At 38.0% G+C, this 13,791-nt stretch overlaps 1 protein-coding gene across 10 annotated transcripts in view; it reads right to left on the reverse strand.

Moving 5' to 3' along the window:
* Positions 1–13,791, reverse strand: part of ubr5 (ubiquitin protein ligase E3 component n-recognin 5) — a 186,750-nt gene that overhangs the window by 52,038 nt on the left and 120,921 nt on the right. For all 10 annotated transcript variants that reach the window (XM_059972068.1, XM_059972101.1, XM_059972059.1 and 7 more), the window contains 8 exons: positions 12,708–12,826; positions 10,126–10,252; positions 9,910–10,039; positions 9,110–9,270; positions 8,413–8,652; positions 8,192–8,315; positions 4,810–4,921; positions 549–680 (listed from right to left, as the gene is read on the reverse strand). In XM_059972068.1, coding sequence (XP_059828051.1) covers positions 549–680; positions 4,810–4,921; positions 8,192–8,315; positions 8,413–8,652; positions 9,110–9,270; positions 9,910–10,039; positions 10,126–10,252; positions 12,708–12,826 — 1,145 coding nt within the window. The remainder of the gene's footprint in view (positions 1–548; positions 681–4,809; positions 4,922–8,191; positions 8,316–8,412; positions 8,653–9,109; positions 9,271–9,909; positions 10,040–10,125; positions 10,253–12,707; positions 12,827–13,791) is intronic.

Consider the following 13,791-nt stretch of genomic DNA (forward strand, 5'->3'; position numbering starts at 1 on the left):
TTTTGTAGAAGGCATTACCCCAGATGTTCACATTTGTATTTGAACCTAAACTGTGATTGTTTAAATGGACTACTCAGTATTGACAAGTACTGAAGTACTGTTTATGTTATAAGTTTAGGCAGATTTTGTCTGCCTATTACTGAGACTTAGATGAAGATCAGACCACATTTTATGAGTAATTAATGCAGAAAACCAGATAATTGCAAAGGATTCACAAACATTTTCTTGCAACTGTAAATGCAGTAAACACGTAAATACCAAATGGCATCACTTCCCTTTAGCCTACTTATTACATCCCTCAAACTGTCAGGCTAATCAACACCTCTATTCATTAGCCCACCCCCCCCCCCATAAACTCAACATACACATTACCTAACATCACATTACGTATATATAATCAGTCTCTCAATAAAACGGTTACTTAATCACTGTGTTTTATAGGATTGCATTTATATTTATTGTGCTTTATTTTTGTTTCTTTATTGTGTTCTTATAATTGTTGTGCTTTCTATACTTCGTTGGATCCGGAGTGACAGTCATTAACTCACCTGCTTCGGACCCCGCTGTAGCTGCAGTGACAACACTTCTGCGCCCACTGGCATTATCCTGGTTGCTATGGTTACTCTCACTATCACTTTCAGTCTCCGCTGCTGCTAACAGATCAAGCTCCATATCACTCCCTAAATAAATCAATGAAGATAGAAGACATGAATGAAACATGACACAAATAAGGCTGATCAAAAGCATTTTCATTGTACGATCAATGCAGCAGAAAAAGATGAAAGACTTGACACTGCCAAATAAAGTGTTAAAGCAAACGAAGAGGTAGGTCTTGAAAGAGAGTAGTTACAAAGATTTGTTTCTGCTTTTTTTTTTAAAAAAGCATTTTAATATGCATTAGATCTTCAGGGCAGGGCTAATTTACAACTCAGTTTTGACTACAGGCATTTCTTTGCAATCTGTTTCTTCCCCCCCCCCCCCCCCCCAAAGGTGAAATGGTTTTGGTCTGGAATTCCAGAAATTTTGGCTCTGAAGGCATAGGAGGCTTTAAGAGTGTGCAGTGCAAGCAGAATAAAAGTGTAAGTACCAGACCACAGAGCTAGAAAGGAACAACAGAATGGAGAGATTATACAAAGTCAAGCAATTTGTAACTGCAGTCTAGTTTAATTAAACAAGCAAATTCAGAAACAATGTACGAACAGTTTAAGTGCAACAGTCTGCACAATAACTTTAAATGCCAGCAATCATTGACTAGGGTTCAATAAGGTAAAAGAACCCTTAGGAGGCAGTGAGCACAATATGACTGAGTTCAACTGGAAATTTGATAGGAGAAAATAAAGTTTGAGATAGCAGTATTTCAGTGCAGGAAATTACAGTGATATGTGAAAGGAGTTGGCCAAAGTAAATTAGAAGGAGATGCTGGCAAGGATGACAGCAGAGCAGCAATGATGGGAAATTCTGAGAAAAATGAGGATGAGGCTGGATAGACAACACCCTCTCTTCAGTGGGAAGACGATCTGGAAGCTGCAGAGACCAACTAAAAGAATCATTAAGAGGGAAAAGATGAAATATGAAATCAATCTAGAAAACAACATTTAAGTGGATAGTAAAAGCTTTTTCAAGTTTGTAAAAAATAAAAGATATGACAGTGGTTATAGGACCACTAGAAAATGAGGCCGGAGAAATAACTGGGGACAAGAAATGAAAGGTAAATTAAGTGACACCAGCAGTGTGCTAGATGTTGAATGGTGTGAGGGAAGAGAAGTGAGTGCAGTTACCATTACAAGGGAGCAGACACTTAAAAAGCTTAAAAGAGCTAAGGGTACATAAGTCACCTGCACCAAATGAACTGCACCCCAGGGTTCTGAAAGAGGTAGCAGTAGAGATTGTGGAGGCATTAGTAATGATCTTTCAAAAATCATTGGACTCTGGCATGATACCAGAGGACTGAAAAATTGCAAATGTTACTCCACTCTAAGAAAGGAGGAAGCGAAAGGAAAATTATAGACCAGTTAGCCTGACCTCAGTGGTTGGAAAGATGATGGAGTCAATTGTTAAGGATGAGATTATGGAGTACTTGGTGATACAGGACAATATAGGACAAAGACAGCATGGTTGTCTTAAGGGAAAATCATGACTGACAAACCTGTTGTAATTCTTTGAGGAGATTACATGTAGGATAAACAAAAGCGGATGCAGTGGATGTTGTATATTTAGACTTTCAGAAGGCCTCTGACAAGGTGCCACACATGAGGCTGCTTACCAAGTTAAGAGCCCATAGTATTACAGGAAAGTCACTAACATGGTTAGAGCATTGGGTGATTAGTAGGAAGTAGAGAGTGGGAATAAAAGGACCCTTTTCTGGTTTTCTAGGGGTAATCCTCAGAGGATGGTGTCGGGACCACTTATTTTTATGCTGTAAATCAATGATTTAGATGATGGACTAGATGGTTTTGTTGTCAAGTTTACAGATGATATGGTGATTAGTGGAGGGGCAGTTGATGTTGAGGGTACAGGTAGGATGCAGGACAGGCAGATTAGGAGAATCTAGAAAGTGGCAAATGACATACAATGTTGGAAAATGCATGGTCATGCATTTTGGTAGTAAAAATAAATGTGTGGACTATTTTTTAAATAGGAAGGAAATCCAAAAAACTGTAATGCAAAGGGACTTGGAAGTCCTTGTGCAGAGCACCGTAAAGGTTAACTTGCAGGTTGTATTGGTGGTACAGACGACAAATGCAATGTTAGCATTCATTTCAAGAGGTCTGGAGTACAAGAGCAGGGATGTGATGCTGAGGTTTTATAAGGCACTGGTGAGACCTCACCTTGAGCATTATGAATAGTTTTGGCCACCTCATCTTAGAAAAGATGTGCTGGCACTGGAGAGAGTTCAGAGGAGTTTCACAAGGCTGATTCCAGGAATGAAAGGGTTATCATACGAGGAATGTTTGATGGCTCTGGGTCTGTACTTGCTGGAATTTGTAAGGATGAGTTGGGATCTCACTGAAACCTTTTGAATATTGAAAGGCCTAGGCAGAGTAGATGTGGAAAGGATGTTCCCCATAGAAGGGGAATCTGGGACAAGAGGGCACAGCCTCAAGGTAGAGGGGTGCCCATATAAAACAGAGATGTGGAAAAATTTCTTTATTCAGCGGGTGGTGAACTTGTGGAATTTATTACCACAGGCAGCTGTGGAGGCAAGGTCGTTGGGTATATTCAAAGCAGGGCTTGAGAAGAGGAAAAAAGGATCAGCCATGATTGAATGGCGAAACAGACTTGATGGGTCAAATAGCCTAATTCTGCTCCTGTGTCTTATGATCTCATAATTCCTGCCGCTGTCTGTAAAGTGTTGTATTCTTCCCCTTGACCACATGGGTTTCCTCCCACATTCCAAAGACATATAGTAAGGGTTAGTAAGTTGCAGGCATGCTATATTGGTGCCAGAAGCACGGTGACACTTGCAGGCTGAACTCAACACAATCCTCATTGCATTGGTTTGATGTCTATGATGTAGTCTATTGTATGTTTCAGCATACATTCGACAAATAGAGCTAATCTTTTGAAACATGCAAGGCTCAAAGTAGAATAAGGGAATACAGTTGCAAGGAACAAATGCGCTGGAAGAGTCACATTTAAGTAGTAATGGAACAAATGAGTTTGTCAGACGAGATGAGGGAGAGCAAAAGAGGGCAATATTAAAGCTGCAAATCAAACAAGAAATTCTGCATATACTAAAAATCCAGATAAACACATTCAAAATGCTGGAGGAACTCAGCAGGTCAGTCAGCATCTATGGAAATGAATAAACAGTCGACATTTTGGGGCTGATTAAGGGTCTTGGCCCAAAACCAACTGTTTCAAAGATACAAGATTCAAACTACATTTATAGAATGTTTAAATTATAAAACCTTGACATTTGTCTGCGTACTGGCAGCCACAAATCAAGAAACCTAAAAGAACCCAATTAAAAATAAAGACCAACACCCAATGCATAGAGAAAGGGAAAAAGCACAAATCATGCAAACAACAGAAGCAAGCAACAGCATTCCGAACCAAATTGAGTGCTTGGATTTGAATCCCTGGGGTTGATTCTTTTCCCCAGATGCTGTCTGACCTGCTCAGTTCCAGTTTTGCTGGAAATTGGCTGCCTCAGTGATAGCATGGAGACTCGGCTCAGAAATTATTTTGGTGTCAAATCAGTCAAGTTTCAGACAAAAGGGAGAGTAATAAAGCGTGACGGTAAAACGAGCAAACGCGATTGTTTTAATCTTCCCTGCACCTGGGCGTGTGAAGTTTCTGCACATTCAGTATTAGACTTTAGATGGCTTGATAAATTGGCAACAATTGACTGATTATGAGAAATTATGGCCAGGTAAAGCTATTGCCTTCAGCATTCAATGGAGTCTGCTATCACATTTCCTTTAACCATGTTGCTGATTGATAAGTACAAATCCTTCTGGAAGGAGGCAGTATACAAATATGGGCTGAGAATCCATTATTGGTAACTGGCTGAAAATGGTATGGACAAGAATGAGCAAATACTCCCACTTAGATGGCAGTGGAAAGTTGAAGCTGACAGGGCAAATAAATGATTAAAAGGTATTAAAGGCTGAATAAAAAATCTTTGTTAAATCACATTAAGTACACCAATGCCATTTTACTTTAAGTAGGAATTGCTGGGTTATATGCTGTATTGTGAACCCTTATTAGTTACTCCTCAAAACAACTACAAATGCCTTCAGGGACTTATAGTTTTAAGTTAATATATATACACAAGTATTATTAAACATAAATGATATACCATACCATCATCATCGTGTTCATCATGGTGCCCCTCGGCCTCAGTATTTTCTTCACCCTGTTCCTCATGCTCATCATGATGATCATCTTCCCCAGCTACGCCCTCAACCACTTCAACCTTGAACACAGTTATAATGGACATTCTGATCATTACATTATTATCTAACAATAATTTTTTGAAGTGCAGTTAATAGAGTAGAAATCATCATCATTATTTAGAAGCAAATATGTTTCAAACACCTCCCAAAATGGTCAATGCCTGGGACTTCTTTTGTTTAAATATAGCCAATACTAAGGAGAGCAAAGAATCTGTCAACTGAGAAGATGCTTAGTGCTGGCCAACACAAAACCATCCATCACACTTGCCTAACTGAACAATCAGCTGCTGAAAATTAAGCTGCTTTAATAACCAAATTAGGAACAGTTGTCAATCTTCGGAAGAATTTCTGATCACTCATATACTTGTACACTTCAGCTTTTGTGTGCTTAACAGCAAAGTGTACAAGTATTACTTGATTTCCATGGACTTTATCTTCTTGAATACAGAATTAAACTTTGTGTATTTACTAAATACACATGGTTAGTAAACGTTATTGATGCATATTTTACTCAGGTGCAAGGCAAATAACCTCAATGTCAGCAAGACAAAGAAGATGGTTACCAATTTCCTGAGAACTCTCACACACCCCTCTATACATCAGCACCAATGCAGTGGAAACTGCAAATAGTTGCAAACTCCTGGGAGTGTACATCCCACACAATCCCTCATGGCCACAGAACACATCTTAACACAATTAAGAAAGCTCACCAATGCCTCTACTTTCTGGGGAAACTGAAGAAAATTAAACTATGCACATGAATACCCATGACCTTGTATACATACACAGTAGAGTATATCCTAATGCTGTGCATCACTGCATAGTACGGAATTGCAATGTGGCAGACAGGAAGGCTCTACAACAGGCTCTAAACTGTCCAACGTATCACCAGCATCAGCCTACCTGCCAGAGGACGCATGTACAGAAAGATGCTAGAAAAGTGCCAGAAACATCATGAAGGACTCTACCCCTCCCTGCTCATTGACTGTTTGCCCCACTCACATCAGGGAGGAGGTTACATGGTTTCTCGCCAGGACGACGACAAAAATAGTTATTATCCCCCAAGCATTAAGGCTGATCAACACTTCGACCCAGTAACCTACCCCACCACAGCTCCTACCACCACTACTTTATCATTTCCTGTCATTCATCTTACGTAGCCACTTTTGAGGCTAACATCACTTTATGGACATACAATCAATGTATACAAGCTATCTTACATTATTACAATACCAATATTACAATATCTTACAATATTTATTTTTTTAATTAATATGTTATTTATCTTTGTGGTTTTTGTTGGTGCTGCATCAGATCTGGAGTAACAATTATTTCATTCTCCTTGTGGACTAGAAATGACATTACGCAATCTTGCATATTAAAATTCAACTATATTGAGTTTATACACAATTTTTATTAAAATTAGGAAATATACTGTATTTTAAATGGTTCCAAGATGTTAAACTGAAGGATAATAAAAATGTAAAATATCTATCTCAATGCTCATGGTCAATAAAGTCATCAAATACCATGAGCTAAAGGGCTAAATTTAGTAGCCAGTTACAGTTTAAACAATTTCAGCTGACAGTAATTCCAAAAATAATTAGAGATAAGGTAAGGGAAAAATAATCTACATAACCTATCTGGGTCTTGAAAGATATTTCAATAATTCTATAATATTTCCTTTTCTATCAGTTTGTACTTCACACTAAGATCTTTTCCCTTTTTAATTATACTTTCAAGAAAAAAATTCTGAAAACATTTGGAAAGCATTTACTTTTTTTATAACGCAGTATTTTCTCTATTCTCAGCAAAAATAACCTTTAACATTCCTAACTTCTTTCCCTCTGCATCCTTTTAAAATAGTAACTCATTAGAATTACCAACTGAACAGATTGTTTTTAGTTCCAAATGAATTAAAAATCACTTGAACAACTTGAAACATGACGACAAAATATTTTATTCCATATATGCTCTGCAAATCTAAGAGGTGTGTGTAAATAGAGCTGGACCAGGAATCTTTTATTGAAGAATATGACAATTATTACATATTGTTTAAATACATTTAACAAAAACAACTTAAATAACAAAGGGTCAAATTTGAAAGTCTGTGGTGAGAGTAACAGTTGTTGCTGGACCAGGTTCCTTTGTACAGATGTTGCCCAACTCAACTATTTTCAATGATTTATTTGTATTTCATGCTTCTAGCATCTGCAGTTTCAAAACTCAACCTGTGCTTTGTGTTTGTGAGACATCTGAACAAATGAGCTTAAACTATACAAATAAAATTTACAAAGTTCAAAATTCAAAGTAAATTTATTATCAAAGTACATATATGTCAGCACATACAATGCTGAGACTCATTTTCTTGCAGGCATTCACAGTAGATACAAGAAACAATAGAATCAATGAAAGACCAAACTCAATAGGACAGACAAGCAACCAAAGTGCAACAGACAACAAACTATGCAAATAAATATGATACATATCAATAACATAAGATGAAGAGACCTTGAAAGTGAGTTCATAAGTTGTGGGAACAGTGCAGTGATGGGATGAATGACGCTATACCAACTGGTTCAAAAGCCTGATGGTTGAAGGATAACAACTGTTCATGACCCTGGTAGTGAGAGTCCTGAGGCTCCTGTACCTTCTTCCTAAAGGCAGAAAGAACATAGCCTGGATGATGAGGGTCCTTGATGATGGATACTGCTTTCCTGCAACAGTGCTCTGTGTAGATATGCTCAATGGTGGGAACAGCTTTACCTGTGATGGACTGAACTGTACCAACTACTACTTGTAGGCATTTCTGTTCAAGGGTATTGGTGTTTTCACACCAGATGTGATGCAACCAATGTGCTCTCCACCACTTATCTATAGAGGTTTGTCAAAGTTTTAAACGACGTATTCGCAAACTTCTAAGAGAGTAGAGGTGCGGCTGTGCTTACTTTGTAATGGCATGTAAGTGCTGGGCCCAGGACAGATCCTCTGAAATGGTAACACTGAGGAATTTAAAGTTGATGAAACTCTCCACTTTTGATTCCCCAGTGAGACTGGCTCATGGACCTCCGATTTCCTCTTCTTAAAGTCAATTATCAGCTCCTTGGTCTTACTAACAGCAAGTGAGAAGTTGTTGTGGTACCACTCAGGCAGATTTTCAATCTCCTTCCTATACGCTGATTCGTCACCACCTTTGATTCGGATGATGACAGTTTTGTCATCAGCAAACTTAAATATGGCACAATCTACAACACCCAACAGTTTCAGCGAGTAAAAATCGGTAACATTACCTCTTCGACATCTGCTGTAACAATATCATCTTGCTCTTCATCCCTTCCTCGAACAGGCTGTGACTGACTGATGCGTCTCTGTTGAGGATTTCGAATGATGTATGAAGACTGTGACTGGCTGGAGCTGCAAAAGACGATGAATTACAAAAACAATTCTACGACTAAAATCACTTTGCTGAAAATTAGGGGCTGATTAAACAAAATGACAGATGTAAAGTTACCTGTTGGATTGATCAGAGGATTGCCTTGGAGGAAGTGGCTCTACAGAGAAGAGTTCTTCACTACCTTGCATAGCATCCAGACTTGTGCTTGCCAACGTAAAAGGAGCTGTTGGGCGTGCAATTCCCATTCTGACAGGAACAATGAGGGATTCTGCCACATTACAGAGCTCCTCTACGGCATAGGGTAGAAGTGCCTGGAATACCCTCTTGCACTTTCCAATTGGTTGAGGTACGAAATTGCTACAAAAATAGGAAACATCTGTAGAAACTGCGAAGATTAGGTAGCATAAACTCTTCAGTAAACCTGGGTACAAGAATAATTCAACCAGGACTAACCCAACACTCCTATATTGTCCTTAAATTCCTAGAAGTCTATATGATTTTACTCAGCAATCTAACACTACAATCACAGCTACAAGAACAAATTTCTGCATTAGTGAAAAAGAGAATGGTCATATTATTTATTTTATCTATTCAAAATGGTTAGCTCAAATTATCAAGTCATTACTAAATGATACTGTTAAGTGAAGTGAAATAGACCATTTTAGTTCACATCTTTATATGCCAATTCTGAAATACAATTTTAATGATCTCAAAGTTCTAAAATGTTTGAGTGAATCAAGTACAATAAAAAATTCACAATTTCTTCAATTGCTGAAAAGGTTGACACTATTTTAGTATATAAACAGTTTCTTACTTTTTTTTCTTTGATGAAGCCATTTCCACACTAAGTATAACAAATACTCTTGCTACTGAGCGCAGAAATCTCATGGTAACGGTGATAGCTTCTTCTCGACGCCCTGGAGTGTATTTATTCTGTAGCTCCTTCACCAGTGTTCCAAGTAGAGTATCCAAAAGCTTCAAAATATATATATATTTTTTAAAAAGGTTAAAGTCGTTTACTAATTCTGTTGATATTTTGATACACGCTTGAAAGCACCATGAAGGAAAAGGAACACATATCCATCTACCACAAAGTGACATATAGTATTTAATAAGGCAAAACTGCAATGTCTCCATATGTAAAAGTTGAAGACACCATATGCACTTTCACTCGGAAACAAAATGCAGCAAAGTTAACTGAGCCAATCCTGAATGAAGGCTATTGCAATGCTGCTCAAAGATTAACTAGTTATCACTTGTCATGTGATAGTGGACGTGGAAATCATGTTTCTATAGTGTGGGCATCCAGGACCAGAAGGCATAGTCTCAGAATATAATGACAGTCACTTAAAACAGTAGAAAAATTTCTTAATCAGAGGGTGGCGAAACTGTGGAATTCATTCTTACAGACAGCTGAGACCATGTCATTTGGGTATATTTAAAGAAGTTGATAGGTCCTTGATTAATAACTGTTTCAAAGGTTACAGAGAGAAGGCAAGAGCATGACACTGAGAGGGATAACAAACCAGCAGGACAGATAGGACAGATGGACCAAATGGTCTATTTCTGCTCCTATTGTTATGGTGATGAGCAGAAGTATTTAGAAATACTTACCAGGATGTCAGCTGTACATTTTACAATGAGACAGTGAGTGAAGCAGTCCAACCGGATAGTGCCACTTTGTTGAGAAAGGTATACCTGTTCTTCTGGCAGTAGATGAGCTATCCGACTGCTGGCACTCAGCCTAAAACAAAGAAAGAGAAAAAGAGAATGGTGCTCTTTCTTTTCACAAAGTACACTGCATGAAAACAGAAACTTGCATCTACTTACGGATCCTTGCTTTCTTGTGATCCAAACATTATCATAGATTTCAATGCATTCCAGTCCTGAAGGACACGCTCCAAAGCTAGCTGAGCAAATCGAGGCGGCTCCAAGTCATGATCAGGCATATCAGAATCTGTGAAAGAAACAAAGAAAAATGGCAGGTAATGCTGATATAGAAATGTGAACAAATATAAGCAAAAAATTACCTTATTTTAAATTACCTATCTTTTTCACTAACGCATTTTTAACAGAAAATAACAATTTACAGTTTCATAATTCTATCATGTGTTCATCCAAGAACATTTTAGTATGGAAAAGACATGACCACAGATTAAAATACAGGAGACCAACAACCTGCAAGAAACACAACTGCAGGAGATGAGTGATCCCAAATAAGATGACTTCCAACTTCCACTGGGATCACCACACACAAAATGTTGGAAGAACTCAGCAAGTCAGGCAGCATCTATGGAGGGGGAAAGCAGTTGATGTCTTGGGCTGAAAATCCACTCAAATTTTGTTTTTAAACTAGTTTGTTGCAAATGTCAGTATCTCATGCTTAGCACAGAAATGGCACCAAGATTTTGCTTTTAAAACACACCTCCTAGCACATTTGTAACAAATGCCTTTATCATGTGCTTAGTTCAGGCAGAAGTTTTATCCATCCTTTATGCTTTGCAATATTTAACATTTAAAACAAAAACCCTTAAAGAACTTGGAAATTAGCATAATCTAGTGCTAGTGCAATGGTTCTCAACCTTTTTCTTCTCGTGGCCCACTTAACTTTCACTTATCTCTGTGGCCCCCACCTTCAACAGGTTATAGGTATTATGTTATTATACGTGTAATTTCTACACAACAAAGACATAATACCTATGACCTGTTAAAACATAAATATTGACTATATTAGAATAATTAATACAGTTGACAAAAATACTTCAGCATCTCAGATTATGGAAGGTAGGGGCCATAGAGATAGGTGAAAGTCAAGTGGGCCATGAGAAGAAAAAGGTTGAGAACCATTGCACTAGCACTAGATTTTGCAGTGGTAGGCATCACACATTCTCACCTTTACAGATTTAGCCGTTTCTGGCAGACGACCCCCCCCCACCCCCCCCAAGTCACACTTTAAGTATTGTAACACACCGGGGCCAGTGGAAGGCAAACAGAACCATCTTCCTGCCGCATACCCACTGACTGGCTTTGCTGCAGACAGGACCACCCAATTGTATTACATAGATGGAGAAGGATTATTTATTTTGTATGTAATTTGATTATTTCTTGCTAAATATACTAGCACTAGACTCTGAAGTGACAATATCTCCCAAATGAGAATAAAGGAATATAAATTTTGCTTAGTTCGATAGTCACAGAATAGTTTACAAATTCTTAGAGTTTTAGTGCTTAAACTGTTGAATATTGCAAAGCATAATAAGATGTAAAAATTTCTGCCAGTTCAGTGTTTGTCATTGTTGACTTCTAGACCAGTGTAATATAGCACAGATGTCAGGAACATGCTGGAAATCAAATGATGGCACATTCAGTTTTCTATTTCACCATGAGACTGACTCAGCAATGAGTTTAGTCATTCGAGCCAAATGGTTCGATCCCTTTCTCTAGACTCTCAGCTTTACGCAAGTCACTTTTGATGTGTAATCCCAAAGATCTGACAGGGTTACTGACCTGGATTGAAAAGACAAGTGCAGATAACTATCCCCACCCCAGAAAAACTTTTATTAACGTATTTATTCACACTGATGCATAGCCAGAAAATGCTGGCTAGAGGCAGTGTGCACATGACATCAGAACTGAATGCACTTCTCCAACCACTATAGCTTTATTCACTAGTTTCCATCTAACAGTTAAATTAAGGTGATCTTTTCTCCCCACCCTAACCCCAAAAATCATTTTAATGAAACGATGGCAGTTACTAAAATAAATGGATTCACCAATTTCTTTAAACTGATATTAATTACTCTAGTTTGGGGGAGAGATTTGAAAACTATGAAAATGCCTGGTTGCTGCAAACCTCAAGATACTGGGTTTCATACAGCCACAAAGGGTGCAACTTCAAAGTGTGGGCCGGATGTGATGTGGCCCAATGTTTGTAATTTCAAAACAAATGTAGACTTTTTAAAATACCCTGGGTCACTGCTCTCAGAGAACTCCACTTCACAGGACTGCTGTGGCAGCAACCCCTAGAATTCAATGTGATCTCTGAGGCAGCAAACAATTAGTGCAGCTGCGGGAATAATGTGGGGGTGGACATGGCCAAGTGAGTGACATAGGCTGAATCAATCATTATGCTCACTCATACTCAGTCACATTAAGTCTTACATTGGCTGCTGCCTTATGTTTTAAAATCCCTTCTATTTTCTTCTGACAATCTATGTAAACTAATCCCTTTGTGTCAAAGTGACATCTAGAATATAAGCACAAAACAAATGTTTTAAAAATTCTCAAAATTGACGAACTTTTAATACAACCTGGATAATTTTACACACACTACAACCAGCTCTCAAAGTGCAATGGATGTCTCACAATTCTGCCCTTTAATCCTAAAAGCATTCTTCAAAAGTTATACTGACCTTCAACATTTGCAGTCTTCCGGTTTCTATCCTCTCTTATTCGTGGTGGACGATACTGACAATGCTCGACAGTTTGCCTAGCAACAGTCTGCACTAAAAACAACAGCAGATGTTCACCCCTGTAAAGATTTTAACACTGATGAAATTTTGAATTGAGAAAGGAATTTGTATGACAAGTAGCAGAAATATTTCAGTGCACCAAGACAAAAACTGGCTACAAAGTAACAGTGATGCACTTTACAAGATCAGGTTAAAAACAAACGATTCTGCAAACGCTGGAAATCCTGAACAGCACACACAAAGTGCCTTTTGTATGTGTTGCCCAGGATTAAAAAGTCAGTTTTGCTTTCTATTTTTGCATTCCCTTTACAGTCTTAAATTTAAGGATTTATAGATTCCTATATTATGAAAAATTATACATTTAAAGGAAGATAGTGCAATCACTCCAAAACTTTGACAATCTTTGTGTTTAACATAACTATGTTGTGAGATTTGATACTCCTCGTCGGTTTCTAGTAATTTTGTGTTCTTCATTCCCGAATCAAGCACATTTTAAAATATTGAGGCTGCACTAGAACGTTGATAGTTAGAGCTTACACCAGTGATATTAGAGGTCAGCAACTATTTCAGCAGGTCAAAAACTTGGTTTTCTTATCATAATTAGAAACAGTAAGTTCCAAAGGATGCTGTCGCTATTTCCCCAAGCCAAACAAAAGAAAGCCTGACTGCGCTATCTTTTTTGATTCCTATGCTGAGCCCGATACTATTGTTCTCAGAGGAAACAGAAATAAAAATTCATGTGGAACTTTGAGGGAGGATAGTCTTGCTGTAAGAATTAGCTTCTAGCAAGTCAGTTGCTACTACTGGACTCTATTCGGAACTTCACAACACTGGATGATACTTCAGAATAAACACCAACCTCTGCACAAGTTCATATACATTTTTCCCCTAAAGCAAGTGTGATTAATTTAGAAAAGTTAATGCTGAGACCTTATTTTAGCTGACCACAGAAAAGCAAAACAGAGTATGCAGGAAATAGCAGGATTAATAGGGAGACCCTTTACCATAAATAGAAAAGTAAAAA

The sequence above is a fragment of the Hypanus sabinus genome, chromosome 1, assembly GCF_030144855.1.
Source record: "Hypanus sabinus isolate sHypSab1 chromosome 1, sHypSab1.hap1, whole genome shotgun sequence".
In the NCBI taxonomy this organism is placed as follows: domain Eukaryota; kingdom Metazoa; phylum Chordata; class Chondrichthyes; order Myliobatiformes; family Dasyatidae; genus Hypanus; species Hypanus sabinus.